The sequence below is a fragment of the Hippopotamus amphibius genome, chromosome 13, assembly GCF_030028045.1.
Source record: "Hippopotamus amphibius kiboko isolate mHipAmp2 chromosome 13, mHipAmp2.hap2, whole genome shotgun sequence".
NCBI lineage: Eukaryota > Metazoa > Chordata > Mammalia > Artiodactyla > Hippopotamidae > Hippopotamus > Hippopotamus amphibius.
The window spans coordinates 5,162,231-5,181,476 of NC_080198.1; the positions used below are offsets into that span (position 1 = coordinate 5,162,231).

The 19,246-nt window shown below is 41.7% G+C and overlaps 1 protein-coding gene across 6 annotated transcripts in view; it reads left to right on the plus strand.

The window, feature by feature from the left end:
- The window catches only part of TAMM41 (TAM41 mitochondrial translocator assembly and maintenance homolog), a 63,258-nt gene that overhangs the window by 13,904 nt on the left and 30,108 nt on the right, over positions 1-19,246 (plus strand). For all 6 annotated transcript variants that reach the window (XR_009048789.1, XR_009048788.1, XM_057705801.1 and 3 more), the window contains exon 4: positions 6,438-6,588. Coding sequence is in view for 4 of the 6 variants with exons in the window: in XM_057705801.1 (XP_057561784.1) it covers positions 6,438-6,588 (151 nt within the window). In the remaining 2 variants the exon portion in view is untranslated. The remainder of the gene's footprint in view (positions 1-6,437; positions 6,589-19,246) is intronic.

Consider the following 19,246-nt stretch of genomic DNA (forward strand, 5'->3'; position numbering starts at 1 on the left):
TCCTTCTACCCACCATGGGCTTTTAGTGTTAGTCTGCGACCAGCAGAGCTTCCTTCATTGCTTGTCTGTAAGCGCCAGTGTGTGGGGAGAGTGAGGGTACAATAGTGGCTCCTTCCCCTGGGAGGGAGTGAGCAGTGGCGCCCTGCCTGGGTCACGGCGGCTTGGGCAGCTCAGGCTGAAAGAGCGACTAAAACCATGGCTCCTCCCCACTGCTATGACTCTGCCAGGGCGCCCTGCCTGGGTCACGGCGGCTCAGTCGGCCATGGCAGTGCCTGTTGCAGAGGGACACCAGCGGCTTAGGTGTAAACAGAAAGTCTCCAGAGCTGGGCCGCTCTGCAGGCTTTTGGCTCTCGGCTGCAGGTGCTCTAGGCCGCAGGCACTCTCGGCCAGCCCCACCCGGGAGCCTTTGTTATCCCTGAGTGCATTAGCCAGGCCCAGAGGGGTCCTTCCTTTGTCCATCGCAGGCCAGGCATCGAGAGAGAGGCTACACCCGCGGCTCCTCCCCACTGCTTATGAGTCAGCAGTTATTGAGCCTCCGTGGCCGCCCAGCTTTCTGCGTTAGGCGTTCTCCGCTGCGGATTTTTTCCCTCCGGTCCTCTCAGTCTGTCTCCCCACTGCCAACAATGTTTGTCACCCTGAACCAGTTCTCCGGTTCCCACGTTCCAGCTCCCAGACCCCCTGTTCAGATGTGAACCCATGTCCAGTCCGGACACGCTGAGCCGTGGTGTGGACTCTCTGTGTGTTTCTCACTCTTTCCCGTCTGCCACAGCTCAGCCGCTTTACCCTCTCTGAACAGTCCCAAATGCCTCCCTTCTGACCCAGGGAAATTCCCCGTTGGAGAAGGGGTTTCCCTGTCAGATAAGGGACGTTTCCCTGAATTCGGCAATCTCCCCTTTGTTTCAGATCCCCCCGCCCCAGGGTGTGGGACCCGTCCCTTTCCTTTCTTCTCCTCTTTCTCCTTTTTTTCCCCCTCTGTCCTACCGAGTTATGTCGGGATCTTTGCCATCCTTTCTGGTGTCCAAGGTCGTCTGCTGGTGTTCAGCTGGTTCTCTGTGGGAATTATTGCACCTTTTGATGTATTCTTGATGCATCTGTGGAGAAGGATGCATTCCACGTCCTTCTACTTTGCCACACTCTTTCTTCACACAGCTGTTTTAGAATCAGACAGATCTGGGGTTTGGGTCCCAGCTCTGACACTCCCCAGCTGTGTGACCGTGCACAAGTGACTTACTCTCCCTGGGCCTTGGGACACCCTCACCGGTGAATGAGGCTGATGACACCACCTCAGAAGGCATTTGAGCAGCACCTAGAACCAAAATGCCCAGCAGTTCCCCAGTAGACACTCAGGAAATGATCTTTCCCTTCTCTCTGTCCTCGCCTGTCTCAGAGTTATTTTGAGATAAAATGAGATCTTGAATGTGAAAATGTTGTATTATTCTCTGTACTATGTTTTTTTTTTTCTTTCTTTTTTTTTTTTTTTTAATTTATTTATTTGTGCTTAGAATATTTCAAGTTTTTAAACAAAATAGGCTGTAGAAAACTGCAGTGCTGTGAAATCTCAGAATGTAAGCACTGGAAATGACTTCACATTGCATCTAAATGTCATGTATTCTGAAAAAATAAAACATCAATTCAAGGCAAGTAGACAGCTATGCTCGTATCATATAAACCTGCATTTCTCAGCTGACTTGCAGAAGAAAACGTTCTTGATAACAGTGACTGCCCCTCAGGCTTATCAAGAAGCTTCTAGCACAGGAAGATTAAACTATTTTAAAAACTATTTGAGGTGTTGAACATAATGCATGATTTAAAGAAATCAAAAATCATAAATGGGTGAGTTAACTCTTTCACCCACTCCTGCCTACACTTTCCCTTTACTGCAGAAGTCACTGTTAACTGGAGAACTCTTAGGATAACTATCTTTAAACTATTTTTACCTCTAGGTGGCAGCAAATATTAATCAAACGAACAAATCAGATGGCAAGAAAGGGCTGGTAGCTTTTTGGACAGAAATAATGGGTGACTATCTTAAGAAAGAATTGTGAGAATGAGTGTGAATTTTTTGTTTTTATGTGTTTTGAAAGGAGTTATATTAAATTATATTGTCTGAAGCTCTAAAATTATCTTCCACATTGCAAATAGTGTAGAATTTCTCCATGACTAGCAATTTAAATCTTTAAAAGGAATATGTAGGGGGTATATGGAAGCTCTCTGTACTTTCCATTTGGTTTTGCTGTGAACCTAAACCTGCTCTAAAAAATAAAGTTTATTATTTAAAAAAAAAAACATAAAGGAGTACTTTGCTTAAAAAGATGGGTATTTCTGGAAAAAGTTGGGTGCAAATTGAATTTCTTTCATTCTTTGCCATTACCTTACCTCATAATTGAGGAGATAATGCATTTTTATTTCTAGTGCAGTTTGAGTTCTTTACCAAGCCATTTTCCAAGTCCAGAAACTTGAGAAGTATTTAATAGACCCTTGTTGTGGCCAATCTTTTTTTAAATCAGAAGTCTAAAGTAATACTAATATTCATTTCCCTAATTTAATGTAAGTTGGGTTTTTGTATTTGATATTGTTTTTAATGTATAGATAACATGGCTTGAATTTTTAAAGCATTCATATTGACAAACAGTATTTTGCCACCTTGTTAAGAGGATTATAATTTACTTTAATGTATTCATTCCAATATATTTTCTCTTATTTGCTAGTCATATAGCTTTTTTGTAACTACTCTATGAGATATAATCACATGCCGTACAATTCAGCCCTTTAAAATGTACAATTCAGTGGTTTTTAGTATATTCACAATTTGTAAGCATCACCATATTGGGTTTTTTAAAATTTTATTGGAGTATAGTTGCTTTACAATGTTGTGTTAGTTTCTGCTGTACAGCAAAGTGAATCAGCTATACAGATACATATATCCCCTCTGTTTTGGATTTCCTTCCCATTTAGGTCACCACAGAGCACTGAGTAGAGTTCCCTGTGCTGTACAGTAGGTTTTCATTGGTTGTCTATTTTATACATAGTATCAGTAGTGTATATATGTCAATCCCAATCTCCCAGTTCATCCCACCATCCCCCCCCTTTCCCCCTTGGTATCCATACGTTTGTTCTCTATATCTGTATGTCTATACGTACTTTGCAAATAAGATTATCTGTACCATTTTTCTAATTCCCACATATATGCGTTAATATACTATATTTGTTTTCCTCTTTCTGACTTACTTCACTCTGTATGTCAGTCTCTCGGCCAGTTCACCATATTGTAACTTTATTGAAATTTACTTTTTTGTACATAGAAAAATCCCAGTGGTACAGAAGGTGCTTGAATGGGACTTGGAAAGCCTGGCTTACCAACTAGTCTTTGCTCTGCCCAGCTGAGAGCAAATCTTTGGACCTCTAGCTTTTGAAATGAAAAGATTGAGTCATTCATTTACTTATTCAAAAGACAAGTAAGTTTTTTCTCTGTGTGTGCCAAAAGAATTTTTTTTTAAAAAACCACTACATTGCTAGTCTCAAGAGCCCACAGTCCAACAGGTAGATAATAAGGTTTTTTTAATCCAGCTCAAATGTTCACTATTTCTCTTTGGTCCTCAAGAAAGTCCATTTAGAAAAATTTGCCTTTCTGTTCACTTCAAATGGACAACTACTATGGGAAGTATCATTTGATTAATGGTCGAGTGTTTGAACACGAGGTAGGGCTGTGTTCTTTGTGACTATAACTTCACTCTTTGCAATTCAAGCTCTGTCTCCGTGTGACTATTATAGAGGAGACCACATGTGACTTTCTCTTTTTTTCCATCTTGAAAGGTACTCACAAATCTCTCAAGTTGGGCTTTTGAAAATCCCTTCAAGTGTTGCCCCTTCCTCTCTCCAGTAAAGATTTTCCCCTTGGCAGTAGTGCTAATGCTATATCTGTGGTTCAGGTCGGGGCATTCCCAGTAAGATACAAACAGCTATTCACAAATCTGAGGACTTTCTTTTTTTTCCCAGGCCTCTCTGGCAGTGTCCCAAGAGTTCACTGGCTTTTCACTCTGAACAACAAATAACAGTGCTGCTGAGACAAGTTCCTAGTTCACCTTACACTGGAGAACGGGATCAGCACAGTAGCAGTCTTCTGAATTGACATTTTTCCTTTGAGTAAGGATGCTTTTAATTTCACTCTCTTAACCTTAAGTAGCAAACAGATTGCCTTTTTTTTTTTCACAACCTGAGTAGAAACTTTCTTAGAGAACAATGGTATTTCATTCAATGGGAAAATTTCCCTAAACTTTACTTACTCCTTCCTTTGCAGCTTTGATTTTGTTCGTATCTCAAAATAGCTTCTATTTTCATTGTTTCTGTAAAAGTCCAATCCCCTGCCCTCCAAAAAAAAAAAGAGAATGTAGAATTATTGAGCAGGACCTGGTAAATGAGGATGAAGAATAGGAATTTGGAAGTAAAGAGGCTTCATAGGCTCACTGATGAGTCCTGGGTCCTGGTACGGTGTGCCACTGTTCCTCCTTTTAACTCTCTGGGTCTGTTTCCCCATTTGTGAGATGAGGAGGTTGCCCGCCTAGATCCCTGATTCTGTATGGAATATAAAGCTTGGGAAAGTTATTCAAGGAATAGACATAGGAGTTATTATAGGACCTTAAATTTTATTTTAATCATCTTTCAAGATTAAAAGTTACCCAGAACAGAATGCATGAGGATAACTCAGAATTTTTAGAGCTGAATTTGCCAAGTACAAGGGTGTTGCCATGATTTTTGCCATCAACTCATTATGCAACCCTGGGCAGATCCATGCTCCTGGGCTGCTCCTTGCTTTGGCTTTTTGCAGATGTTTGCAGTAATACTGAACTCACACAAGTGCTGCAAGGCTTAATTCAGGGCCATTAAGTCCTTGTAATTACGAGGGAGGAGGCGGTAGTGTGGAATTAAGTGGCTTACCTACCATAGGAGAGATTTGTATGTAATAAATATTCCCTTAAAAAAAAAGTAGGGACAAAAGGTAAAAGATAGAATTTACATTCTTAAGCCTGATTTAAAAATAATTATGTTTTCTAATATTGCTTTTCACAATTAGTAAAAAAAAAAAAAAAATAGAGAAGAAACTATACTTTGGAATACGCATCATTCCCATCTTTCCTTGCTATCTAGTAAAATTTTAATTTGGAATTTCTCATACTGTATGTGCCTTTTATGTGCCATCTGAATTTTGTCAGAAATTATCTGTATTTGATAAATAAAAGGCAATTTACACCCTACTTTCTAGAACTAGAGAAAAATTTGGTTACAGCACTAAATGGTTTAGAAATGGTGGTTACGTTTCAGATACATGGGTGTTTTCATGAGGGATTTCTAGATCCATTGCTTGTTTAGAAAATCAATCAGAGGCAGCATGATGGTTTAAGATTATGTCGGGAGTGCAAATTGGCACAATCTCTACAAGGAGCAATTTGGCAGTTCTGGGTCTGAGTGTATACCCTAGAGCAGTGGTTCTCAAAATGTGGTCCCCGCACCAGCAGCATCAGCATTCCCTGGGAACCTGTTAGAAATGTACGTTTTCAGGCCTCACCCAGGCCTGCTGAGTCAGAAACGCTGGGGGGATGGGCCTAATAGCACATGTCGTAACAAGCCTCCAGGAGCTTCTGATGCTACTAAAGGTGAGAACCCTGGGCAGAGAGAAACGCTAGCACTGTGCACCAGGAAACACACACGGAAGCTCACTCCAGCTGCGGGTTCAGAGGTAGCATCTCATCTGATCTTCCCAGCAACCCTATAAGCTCAGTTCAGTTATGAACCCTGTTTTACCGATAAGGAATGATACCCATAGTCACAGAGCTAATAAGAGACAGGGCTGGGACTTGAACACATTCTCTTAACTACAGTGCAGTCTTTAAAACCAGGCAGAACACACTGGAGCAATGTGTATCTTGATGGGTTGTGGGGGGAGTCAAAGACAGCAGCTTCTGCTGTAGCTAATTTCCTTTCCCCTTAGTCAAGTTCAAAATCAGTTCAAAATAGAGCATGACCTGCTCTGGTTATGTATGGATTAGAATAGAGGTGAGTTCTAAATAAAGAGGTAAAATGCCTTTGGCCACCATAAAATTAAGTGAAGACCAATATTAAAAAAAAAAATACTAAATTTCCCAAAGATCATTTATTCCATTTTGTATTGACTTCTTTTTTCAGAACTCATGTGGAGTTTCCTCATTTAAGAAAAATATTTATTTTGTCTTCTTTCCTGTGTCATGAGTTGTCTGATTTGGGCTTGAAACAGGAGACTGAAACTGCTCATTAGAATAATAATTATTTCACGTTAACTGGCCTACTACTCAAAGCTCTTCAGGGCTAAGAGTTTAGGACAGTTCCAGTGTGTGTATAAATACATAGATTGAGCAATACTCCACTCCTGGAATTTTTCTTCTGAAATTTTCTGCTTTTTCCAGGTGAAAATCGTAGCAATGAATGAGAATGTGGCTCTCAGGTCAGCCCTGGATAAAAACCTGAAGAGTGCTGTAACTGCTGCTTTCCTCATGCTTCCCGAAAGCTTTTCTGAAGAAGACCTGTTTATAGAGATTGCCAGACTCTCCTACTCAGGTTAGTGGTTTCATGCCTGTACTTTCTGCAGGAAGGAGATGCGTTGTTGGAAGACCATGCAGGCCAGACAGCCCCACCCCCTGCCCTGTACTGGAGCTGCGGCAGCTAAGGTTCTAACCCCACCATCTCTGTGAAAGTCACTGCAGCAGCTCTGTGATTTGCCTTCTTGCCCCCAGGGTTTCTTCCTTTCCACATCTCTACTTAAGTAATGTTTTTGTTGTTGTTATTGTTAATTTTTATTTGGAAACAATTTCAAACATACAGAGAAGTTTCAATAATCATCCAGAAAACTGCCCTGTGCCCTTTCCCCAGAAATGTTTCACAACACTTGTTTTATCATTCTCTCTGTATCAGTGGTTTCCGAGAGTTAGTGAGCAGCAGAATCCCCTGGAGGGCTTGTTAGAACAGACAGGACAGCTGATTTGGGAGGGCTGGGGTGGGGCATTTCTAGCAAGTTCTTGGTGGTGCTGATGCTCCTCCCGGGATCCCAGTTTGAGAACCACTGCTCCCTCTGTGCAAGTAAATATGCCTTATTATATATTTTTTTCTGAACTCTTAGAAGGTAGGCCACACGTATCACATCCCCTTTAGGCCACATACTTCAGTACGTGTTTCCTAAGAACAAGCACATTCTCTCATGTAACCACAGTACAGTCACCAAATTCAGGAAATTTAGCACCAATAGAGTACTTCTATCAAATTGATGATCCTTATTCCAAATCTTGTCTGTTGTCCCAATAATGTCCTTTATAGTATCTTTTTCCCTCAAGTACATGATCCAGTCAAGGATTGTAGATTGTATTTAGATGCCATGTCTCTTTTACCTTGCAGTTTGTGATGTGTCCTCAGCCTTTCTGTGTCTTGCATGACATTCACGTATTTGAAGTCTACGGAACAGTGATGTGGGTGCCCCGACAAGCAGTGTTTTCTCCCTTCTAAGCAGACCCTGGGGAGACGGTTGCAGGTCAGGCAAATATCCTGCTTCTTACCAAACTGTCCCTCCAAGGGGGGGTTTCCATTGATGATTCTTGCTCAGATCAGTCTTTACTGTGGTGGGTACCGAGTGGAGACTTGCCCACTCCAACTTTCCTCACATTAAGGAAAGCTTTCCCTCCTTCCCCTTTCATCAGTTTATTTATCTAAATATTAACTTCCTTTCCCTTAAACCAGTTGTGCTCCTCAAAAATGTCAGGGCGAGGGGGAGGCTGAGAGGGCGGAGCCCGGCCCCTGGCTGCAGCCCTAGGAGCGCCCCGCGGGTCTGTTCCATGTGTTAGGGATCCACGTAAAACTTCATGTACAAAAAAGTAGTCTGCTACTTAAAAAATAGTTTGAAAACCACTATCTTAAATAAATATCCTCTTTCCCAACTTTTAAGTATGAGTCAAAGAACTCTATGCTCAAAATATGCAAAGGCAGTTGACTCATTTTCTGAATCCCTGTACAGATAAGATTTCATGAAAATGCAATGCTGAAAGAGACCTGAAAGGTCTTGTTCTTTGGTCTTCTCCCCAAAATGTGTCTGCCATGACCACAGCTGTCATTGCAACGTGGGTGAGAGAGGAGGTGAAATAACCTTGGTCTCGGTTGTTTCCAGCTTCTCACAGTGGCCTCCCTGCCTTTCAGCAAAGGCGGAGGGGCCAGAGTGGCGTGGCTGCGTCCGGGATGAACGTGTGGGGAGGGGGCCTCTGTCTGGGTACTCTCCACGCTCCCCTGTGAGGCAGGGTGGACTGGAAGCCTTTTGTCGACTTTATGGGAGAAGATGCAGAGCCGTTCTTTGCTCTGCCCACATTGTCAACATCAGCATAGTGTTAGGTGGGTTCCAGGAGTTCTCTATAAATTCTCAACATTGACTAAAGACGTTTATCAAATCACAAATTGCTCTCACCATTTGCAGACTTTAAGTAAGCATTCAAGCTGCTCTCAATCTTGAGCTGAATTTTGCTCTGCTTCCTAGAAGGACCATGTCTTATACTCCTGGTTTCTCCTGTTGTTCAGTAAACACTTGCTGATTCATGGCAGTATCATCCCGTTTCGCTTCTTCTATAATATTTATTAAGGGCTGCTGTGCAGCGATGCTGTTTCAGACACAGATAAGCAGGTCAGTAAGTAAGGTAGGTGGATAGATATGTTGGTAGGTGGATGAATCACTTATTGCTTTATTCCATCACTGAATCCTTGTACTACAGCCCTGTTTGTTCAACAGATGTGTGTCGTGCTATGTGTCTACCCTGTGCTACACGCTGTGCTAGGTCCAGGTACACACTAGCAGGCGTGACGTGAGTGAAACTCCACGTGGGGTTTAGGTTCTTTTAGGGAGAGACAGACAGTAAAGAAGCAATAAGGCAGTTTCAGATCGTGGTAAGTGCCATGAAGAGAAGAAAATACATCGGGATGAGGGTAAGACTGCCTCACAGTGGGTAGTCCGGGAAGGCCCTCTGAGGTGGTGATATCGACCGTAGGTGGAAATAGTGACAAGGAGCTGGCCCTGGGCTATTGGGGGAAGAGCTGGCAGAGGAAGCGGGTTGCTCCCCAGAGCCGGGTTCACACCTTCCTGTGTCTGACCCCAGCCCCTCAGCCTCCGGTCGCACCCTTTTCTCATCTCGCCTCCTCTTGTTTTCTTGCCATTATATTTGTAATTGCTTAACCCAGATTTGGATCTGAGTATTTGGCCAGGTAGCCTACATTACTCATTTCAAAGAGGTTGGCTTCTTTTTCCTGCAAAACTTAGGACACAATGCTTGGCAAATCCTCTCCAGGGGGACTAATTCCAACTCTGTGTAGTCGCTACCTTGTGAATGAGACCTTTTCCCAAAAGTCTTCTGTAAGCCAGTTGTTTAGTCTGGGAGCGTATTTTCCCATCGAAACAACATAGCACATGATGGTTGTTCCTAAGATGTTGGAACTAGACTAGAATAGTGTGGATGGGGGAGGATCTAGGCCCTGCAGGCAGGTGTCCTTCATAGGTAAGAGACTTGCCCCAGGCGATATGTTGAAAGGCAAGCTTTCCTGCCTATCTTTCGTAGGCCTCTGAGAACCCAGTATCCTTGAATTGATCAGATTCTATCCCTTGGGCAAACTACCCAACCCTCCCAAGCCCTCAGAATATTCCAGACTTCAAATTGCCCATGAATCACATTTTTATTTACAACTTGGACATTTATTTTCCACCTGTTTCCAGTTGAGAGAGAGAATATGTTGTTCCTAACCTGTGAAGTTCAACATTTCTCCCTGGCGGGGTCAGGGGGACACAGAGAAAACAGTGTCTCCATGTTATTGGACAAATTCCTGCCAGTAATTACTAGCAGAGGCGAGATCTGTCAGTATTACTTGTAATAATAACCCCTATATTTTATGTAGTATTTAAGGTTCATTTTAACTGCCCCGGGGTCAGTATTTATGGCGTTATTGTTATAAATGATGGTGAGAAAGGAGTAGGTGGAAGATGAGAGCCTGCAAAATTGGGGAGGATAAAGCTTTCTAATCCTTCAGTTATTCTTAGAAGTCAGCATTTAAGTAAACAGAAAATTAAAACCAAATGAATCTTAGAAGGCCACCTTGAATAGTCTTATGAAAGTACAAACTATTAAAATGACTAATTTTAGGTAGTGATCCTGGTTTGACATTTATCAAGCGAATCAGCGTCCCATACCTTATAAAGAATTAAAGATATCATTTCTGCTCTAAGGAACTGCACATTAATAAACATATGCAGTCATAGTGAGTCAGTGGTGGACTTAAAAAACAGCCCATGTGGGAAAGGCAGGGGAGTATAAAGAGCATGGCTCGCTTAGGGAAGAAGGAGCAGATTGACGTGACTGAGGACCATGGCTTATGGCAGGAGAAAGTTGCATTTTTTAGTGTGCTAGGAGTGACTTTCAATGCTTTTGATCTAATAACTAGCTTAATCCTCACCACAACCCTTTGATTGGGTGCTATATTATTGCCCCCACTTAACAGATGAGAAAACCAAGGCCCAAATCTGCCTCCGGTCAGTTGTCTGGTAGATTAGTAGGTGGTGGAGCTGGAATCTTAGCCCACACTCTTAAACATTTAAATTCACTACCTCTTTGGTGTTTTGGAGAAGAGGTTAGACACGGTTTGGTCAGGGCATTGACTGTAAAGTGAAGAGGAGGGAGTTTGACAACCAATACACAACTAAGAGCTACAGAAGTTTTCAAGCATTGCAAGTTGGTCCAAGATCTGTTGTTGTCGAAAGATCGCTTTGCCAGCAGTATGCAGGAGGGAGAGATACTAAAAACGGGGAAGTTTTTTCATTCAGCACATAATTGTGAGAGTCTCCTCTGCCGGGTGCTCTTCTGAGCTCTGGGGATGGAGGAAATAAACAAGGCAGACACAGTCCCTGCCCTCATGGGCCTTTCTTTGTAGTTGAAAAGTCAGACAGCAAACATGTAGCAGCGCAGATAGGGGAAAGAGGCGAACATTAGTGTAACCAGGGAAGGCCTCTCCCAAAGTGACATTGGAACTGAGCACCTGCATTTGAGGCCCCGTGAGGAGAGCCAGGGTGAGAGCTGATCAGGCAGAGAGGAGCCTGCGGGGAGGATAGTTAGGACTGAGTCTGTGTTGGGTCACCCTGTATCCTCAGCCTCCGGAGCTCTGCTGTGGCTCCTGACAGGCATCTGTGCATGTGTGTTCGGGGGATGGACAGACCCCAGCAAGTCCGGGTGGCGACAAGGGCTCGAACTAGGGCAGTGCCTCAGGGATGTGAACAACGTCAGGTGAAAATAATCAACGTCAAACCCTTAACTACTTCAGTTAGGTATTCTATTTAGTACTTTGCTTTTTTTTTTTTAAATCATAACGTTACTTCATGGAAGGGACTCCTGGGTTCACATCTTAGCTGTAACCTTAATTAACTTTCTGTCTCTTTGTGACTCAATTTCTTTCTCTCTAAAGAAGGTTTATATACAAATTAAATCATACCCGTAAAGTGCTTAGCACAGTGCCTGGCACATAGTAAACGCTCAGTAAACATTAGCCCTTATAATTTTAGATACATGTTTGCTTGTATTAACACAGCCGCTTGCTACAGATGACAGAAAGGGCACGACTGCAGTCAGCCTGAGTTTGAACGCTAGCCTTGTGGAGGTGCTGGAACCTTTCCGAGCTCATTTTCTTCTTTGTAAAATGGAAATACCTATCTCATAGAAAGGTTTTCAATGAGCTAATATTTATAAAAGCCCCCAGCATCATGCCTCATTGATGGTTGGTACTCAGAAAATGGCTGCTATTATTATTTTTTGCTGTTATTGTGTATTATTGCTGGCTACAGAGATTTTCCTCAGGCTGAGACACCTTTATTCGCTCAATCATCAGTGATTGTTGGACACTAAGGCTGCCTCCATCCATCACTGTTTTATTAATGACACTGCTGTGAATCACTTTGGCCAAATTTCTTTGGTATGGCAGGGGGCAGAGGGGGACACTAACTTCCTCTCCAAACTGGAATTATGTTGTCTGTTATAATAATCACAAAACTTGTTACATGTTGACAAATAATGCCTGTCAAAGTTAGCAGAATACTTAAATCAGGTGGATTCACTTGGCCCTTTACCGTCCTTGAGAAACAAAAAACACCTTCAAGCACTGTCGGTAAGAGAGAGAATGGGTTTCTTTCAATGCCAGATTGTCTGAACACAGGCTCAGCTACTTCTAGGAATAAGACAAAACAGTGAGGAAGTGCCCGTTGAGTGATTCTTGGAGAAAAAAATTAGAAATGAGTGCCAGAACTCTAAAGTGTGAGTAAACATCCCCATTTCTGGATCCTGGTAAAAGCCAGTAAAGAAACATTTTCTCTGGGGTGAGAGCTATTAAGATTTATTCCATGGCAGTCACACCATCTGTGACCTTGCAAGCAGTGTCATTGGATGACTTGCGTATTGGGGATTGACTCTTTCAGTAATTTGGAAGCATATTTCTCTAGGCTTGGCAAGCTTGAGCTTTTGCTGAAGCCTCACTTGGAATCCTTTTTACTCAGTCACTTGCTAATTTCTTAGCATGTAACACTCCTGAAGGGATATTAATCACCAATCATATCTAACGTTTCTGGATTACTTACTGTGTGTCAGGTATTGTTCTAAGTGTTTTACGTGTATTAACTCATTTAATCCTGGAAACTTGTAAATTAGCTACTATTACTGCTTCCATTTTACATTTGAGGGTACCAAAGCCCAGAGAAGTAAGTAGCTTGTCCTGGGTCATGTAGCTTCTAAGTCCTGAGCTCAGATTTGAACCCAGGCACTCTGGTTCTAGAACCCTCACTCTTAGCCCTTCACTATTCTACAAAGCGTCTGTGTGGCATGTGTCGTTCCTGGTTCACACCTGGGACACTTCCCCCAGGGCCCCTTGTGTCTCGCTCCCCATTCCCTGTCATCTTTCTCTGCTTGTGTTTTCTTCATTGCACTTTCCGCTATCTGAAATACTGTTTATTTGTTGGGTTTCTTGTCTCTGGTCTTTGTTCCACTAGGATGCAGAGGGCGTTTTTGTCTTGCTTTGCTCACTGTCCTCCAGTGCTTACAGTGGTACCTGACACATACTAGGTGCTCAGTAAATACTTGGTGAATGAATGGATGGAGCATTGGTATTGTTGTGACATTGGATCCTTCCTGAACCCATATCATAAACCTGATTCCTCCCCATCCCTCCCTATACTACTCTAAAGGTGTTCTCTAAAGGAAGAGAAAAATTTGTATGTGATTCAAATTTATATCACCAAGTGCATCAGCTATTTGTTCTTATCTCATTCTCTTCCACGTGTGAGTTAGTGCAATGATGTTATGTTTTCTGCAGCCATGGAGGTATTTTTGAGGATGTATTTTGAATGATGTGTTAGTCTGCCTCCTAGAAATACTGCCTTAGTCATCTTTGGTAAAATAAGAATTATTTTGTCAACCTTCAGAAGAATGAAGTTGGACCCGTAACATACACGCTACACAAAATTAACTCAAAATGAATCATGGATATAAGAGCTAAAACCATAAGACTTATAGAAGAGTCACTTTGGGTTATGCAGTGGTTTCTTAGGTATACACCAAAAGCACAAGCAACAACAGAAATAGGTAAATGGGACTATATGGAAATTAAACTTTTGTGCTGCAAACGGTACTGTCAAAGTGAAAATGCTACCAAAAAATGGGAGAAAATACTTACAAATCATATATCTGATAAGGGACTAGTATCTGGACTATATAAAGGATTCTTCTAATGCAGTAAAAAGACAAATAACCCAATGTAAGAATGGGCAAAGGATTTGAATAGACATTTTTTCAAAAAAAGTATATAAATAACAAATAAGCACATGAAAAGATGCTCAGTGTCATTCGTCATTAGGGAAACATCAATCAAAACCACAGAGACCCTGTTTGATACCCACTACAATGGCTGTCTATAATCAAATGACAGATGAGAACAGGTGCTGACGAGGATGTGGAGAAATTGAAACCCTCATATATTGCTGGTAGGAATGTAAAATGATACAGCTGCTTTGGAAAAACAGTTTGGCAGTCCCTCAAAATATTAGAGTAACTATAGGACCCGACAGTTCTACTCCTGGGTATCTACCTGAGAGAAATGAAAACATATATTCACACAAAACAGGCATACACAAATGTTCATAGCAGCATTATTCATAAAAAATGGCCAAGAAGTAAAAAGAACCCAAATGCCCATAAACTGAGAGATGAATAAATAAAATAAGATACATCCGTCCAGTGGGATATTATTTAGCTGTAAACAAGTGTAAGTACTGATGAGTGTTACAACAGGATGAACTTTGAAAACATTATGCTAATCATGTGTGTTGTGCACTTCCGCTTATATGAGATGTCCAGGGTAGGCAAATCTGTAGAGACAGAAAGCACATTAGTCTTTGCCTGGGGCTGGGGGTGGAAGAGTGAAGGGAGAGTAACTGCTAATGGTACAGGGTTTCTTTTAGGGAGGCTGAAATGGTCTAAAATTAGATGATTGCAAAGCCCTGTAAATATATTAAAAAACATGGAATTCTGTACTTTACATAGATGAATTATATGGTATGTGAATTATATCTCGAAAAAATAAGCCTAAAATGAATATTGCCTTGCCACATTGACTTGCAGTTTGGTCTCCTGTTCCTGAACACTTCCACGTCGGGAGTCCCACGCTATAACCTGCACTGAAATGCTCTGTTTTCATGTCACTTGCCACCTGAGGCAGAGCCTGTATCTTTGTATCCCGAGTCCAGCAAGGCTCCTGGCACTTAGAAGCCACCCAAATATTTATTGAACTGAGATGACAGCAGTATGGCAGTTAGTCTAAGAAGGGAAAGTTAGCCAGTCAGTATCTTAAAAACTCAGGGCTTCCTGCACCCTGTATCCTGCCCTTCCCGTATACACATCATAATAACAATAATATCTGCTTCACTGTTTACAGAGCATTCTCTAATACCTTAATCATTTGAACCTAAAAGGAATTTTGTGAGGTTAGTATGACTGTTACAGACATTTTTCTGAGAAGGAAACTGATTCAGAAGGATTAAGTAACAGCCCCAGTGGGCATCCTGGGACATCGCCAAACTTGAGAGCCAGGGCCTTTCCACTCCCATCCCTATGTTTGTGATAAGGTCTCTGACCACTGTGGACATCGCTGTAATCATAGAGCAGGCCAGCTACAGATGGGTTACAAGCCTCTGAGTTTGTTTTACTTCAGATCAAGGAGAGAGTACCCTTTCGGTTATGCATTGAATTAGACTGGCAGTTCCCTGGCTTGAGCAGTTAAGAGTTAAACCCACCAGGAGAGGCATAAAATAAAAGTCAGCAGTTTTTCTCAATCCCAGTATTTTGTTGTAAGCATATCTGTGGAGGTAAGAAAAATTGATTCTTACGATCAGATGCTGGTTCATGCTGTGCCCACGGTTTTATTCATTTCGGTCTGAAGCAGCGGGAAATAAGCCCATTTGCTCGCCCTTCCCCGTGGCTGAGCTAGTTCTGCTGCACAGCAGTTGGAGAAATTCAGTTCAGCAGACACTTATTGATGTGCCTTCATGTGCCAGGCAGCGCGTGAGGAGCTGGGGGTACGGGGACAAATAAGCTCCAGTCCTTGTTCTCAGAAAGTATTTTCCAGCTCCTTTCTTCACAGCCTGCAGTTGTTCTTTGCAGAGGATTTGGATTTGTTTGCCCTTACATTTTGGTAAAATACAGTCCCTCTCTCAGAAAGTTACTATCTAAAACATAAGAGCTTTTTGTTTGCTGAATATACAGGAGAGAGGAAATGGCACAAATATTTAGAACTCAACAGTGATACAAATTGATCTTTCACTTCTGAGCCAGCCATGTTAGATTCAGAGATGATGACATTTCATCCCTTCAGAGATTAATAGAAAACATTTATAGGCTCTGAATAAAGGCATGAGGATTTACGCAATGGAAAGTGAACCCAGCTTCCTCTCCATTCACATTCACCGAGACATCATGTCTGTGCATCTGTGAACTTATTTTAAAATGCTAGAAGTAGTGTGCCAGCATTACAGAAGTGAGGGAAATGGAGGAAAATTACAAAGTGAAGTAAAGCTAGTACCCTACACATCGCTACCCGGTACCAAGAGGCGGCTGGGCCTTGGGCAGGCTGTCTTTGCAACTCCATCTCCTCGTCTGTGAAATTGAGAATAAACCTTCTTTATGAGGCTTTACCAGGACTAAACGACACAGCCAGTGTGAAGCACACACCACTAAAAAGCCCAGGATAAATGTGTATCTTATTAGAGCAAACATAACCATTTTAAAATAGTCCTTTTGTCTTGTTTTTCCTGTTTTTTTACAGAGTTGTTTCCTTCTTGTACTTTTGTTTCCTGGTTTCTTAACTGCACATTATTACATGGTCATTTTCCATCTCACCATGTGTGGTTCCTGTAATTTTTAGTGGTTGTACCCTGCTCCGTGGTAGGTGTGAGTGCACCGTTCCCCTGCTGTGGGGCATTTGGTTGCTGCCAGGATTTCAGTGTTATAAATAGTGCTTCAGTGAACAGTTGTATGTGTGGAGTGTATTCACTTGCTTCCTGGGAAACCTCAGGCGGGTTCCATCATCCCTGTGTTTCTGTTGCCTTCATGCTAGATGGGAATAGAGCAGTACCCACCTGAGAGGGCAGCTGTGTGGACAAATGAGGTAATATGACGAAGCAGATGCTCAGCAAACTTTTCCTCCTAACCTGAGTTTGGATTTGTTGCTTTGGGCTTGCTCTTAGGAGATGAGGTTTCCTCATTCACAGCTTCTAGAAGGATTTTTGCAGTTTTGAAGTCAAAAGCATTATGTGAAAGAACCAATTTCTGTATACCCTCCCTAGCAATCGTCCTAGGCTTTTACCTATATAACTCCCTTTCCCTTTAAAATAATAGTGAAAAAACAGTATCGTCTGTATTTGAGTAGCTTGTTAGGACAGGACTCACCTGAGCTCACTGCCCTAACCGGTCCCAACCTCATCTCACAAAGGTCAGGTTCAAGAGGCTGTAAGTCTTTTTCCAAAGCTTATAGTCTGCACAAGCTTTCTATCAAATTGTAGTGTAAGTTGGTCCTTTGAAGCTTAAAAACCCAGTGTATTTTATTCCTTACTAAAGTACATGTTTACTGTTGGGTGTCTTTTTATTTTTCCAGACAAGCCAACAGTTTGCCCTACGAAAATCTATTGTGGAGGGTCATAATTTTGATGATTCCCTTCCCTGCTTCGGAGAAAAGAAATCAGCGAGGGTAACCACATGTCCTGATTTGCCCAGTTTCTACTTGTCCTAGTGTGATTACTCCTAGCGCCCCCTTCACCCTCAAAAGTGACCTTGTTGGGATGATAAATTACATTGTCACCCTCGCCCCAGGGGATTCCTCAGCAGCTGCGGTATCTGCCTGCTCTTTCCCCCTCACTTCTCCCCTGGTTGACTTTCTGTCTGCCCAGGAAAGGCTTCAGCCATACAGCTTTCTCAGAGCTTCCCCAGAGGTCCTCACATGTGCCCAGCCTCTTCCGAGTTAACATTAGCCCAGTAGGCATCCACTCAGGTTTTCCCGCTTGCCTACTCTTTTGCCCCCATATCTTGCTGACGGTCGCCGATGGCGTGGGCAGGGCAGGGGTTTGTTTCAAAAGTTGCTCTTTGTCCTTTGGAATTATTTTTTTGCAGCTCAGTTCATCCCCCAGGCAAATGTAAAGTTCCTTGTTTCTCACCATTTGCAATTTTTTTTAACTTTAAACTGAGCGTAATCTTTTTTTTTAACTGAATTTCATACTTTTTTTTCAGATGCTTTGGCATCATTTAGAGGCAGCCTTTTGATGGTTTTTTTTTAAATTGAAGTATAATTGACTTACAATATTATGTGTTAGTTTCAGGTGTAAGTTGAAAAAATGTTATGTTTTTATACATTACAAAATGACCACCATGAGAAGTCTAGTGACCATCTGTCACCACACAGAGTTACTACAGTGTTACTGACTGTATTCCCCATGCTGTACGTTACAGCCCTGTGACTTATCTATTTTATAAGCAGAAGTTTATACCTCGTAATCTCCCTCACCTGTTTCACTCATCTCTCTACCCCCATCTCCTCTCGGAACCATCTGTTTGTTCTCTGTATCTGTGAGTCTGTTTCAGTTTTGTTGTTTGTTTTTGTTTTTTTAGTTTCCACGTATAAGTGAAATCATACAGTATTTGTCTTTCTCTGTCTGACTTATTTTGGTTAGCATAATGCCCTGTAGGTCCATCCATGTTGTTGCAAATGGCAAGATTTCATTCTTTTTTAATGGCTAATGTTCCATTTTGTGTATATCTGTTTGTGTGTATTTTATATTTTTTGCATTTCCCTAATGATTAGTGATTTGAGCATCTTTTCATGTGTCTGTTGGCCATCTGTATAAAACTTCTTTGGAAAAATGTCTGTTCAGATCCTCTGCCCATTTTTTAATCAAGTTGTTTGGGTTTTTTTGTTGGGTTATGTATGAGTTCTTTGTATATTTTGGATATTAACCTCTTATCAGATATATCATTTGCAAGTATCTTCTCCCATTAAGTAGGCTGCCATTTTTGTTGATGATTTCCTTTGATGTACAAAAGCTTTTTAGTTTGATATAGTCCTGTTTGTTTTTTTTTACTTTATGTCCCTTGCCTGAGGTGACAGATTTCCCCCAAAAATATTGCTAAGCCTGATATTACAGCTCATACTGCCAGAGTTTTATGGTTTCAGGTCTTATTTTTAAGTTTTTAATGCATTTGGAGTTTATTTTTGTATGTGGTATGAGAAAGAAAGCCAGTTTCATTCTTTTGCATGTAGCTGTCCAGTGTTCCAATACTGTTTATTGAAGAGACTGTCTTTTCCCCATGGTATATTCTTGCCTTCTTTGTCATAGATTAATTGACTGTATAAGTGTGGGTCTATTTCTGGACTGTCTATTCTGTTCCTTTGATCTGTGTGTCTGTTTTTGTGCCAGTGACATACTGTTTTAATTTCTATAGATTTGTAGTGTAGTTGGAAATCAGGGCGCATGATACCTCCAGCTTTGTTTTCTTTTGCAAGATTGCTTTGGCTTTTTGGGGTCTTTGTGTTTCCATATAAATTTTAGAATTATTCTTTCAAATTCTGTGGAAAATGCCATTGGTATTTTGATACAGATTGCATTGAATCTGTAGGTTGCCTT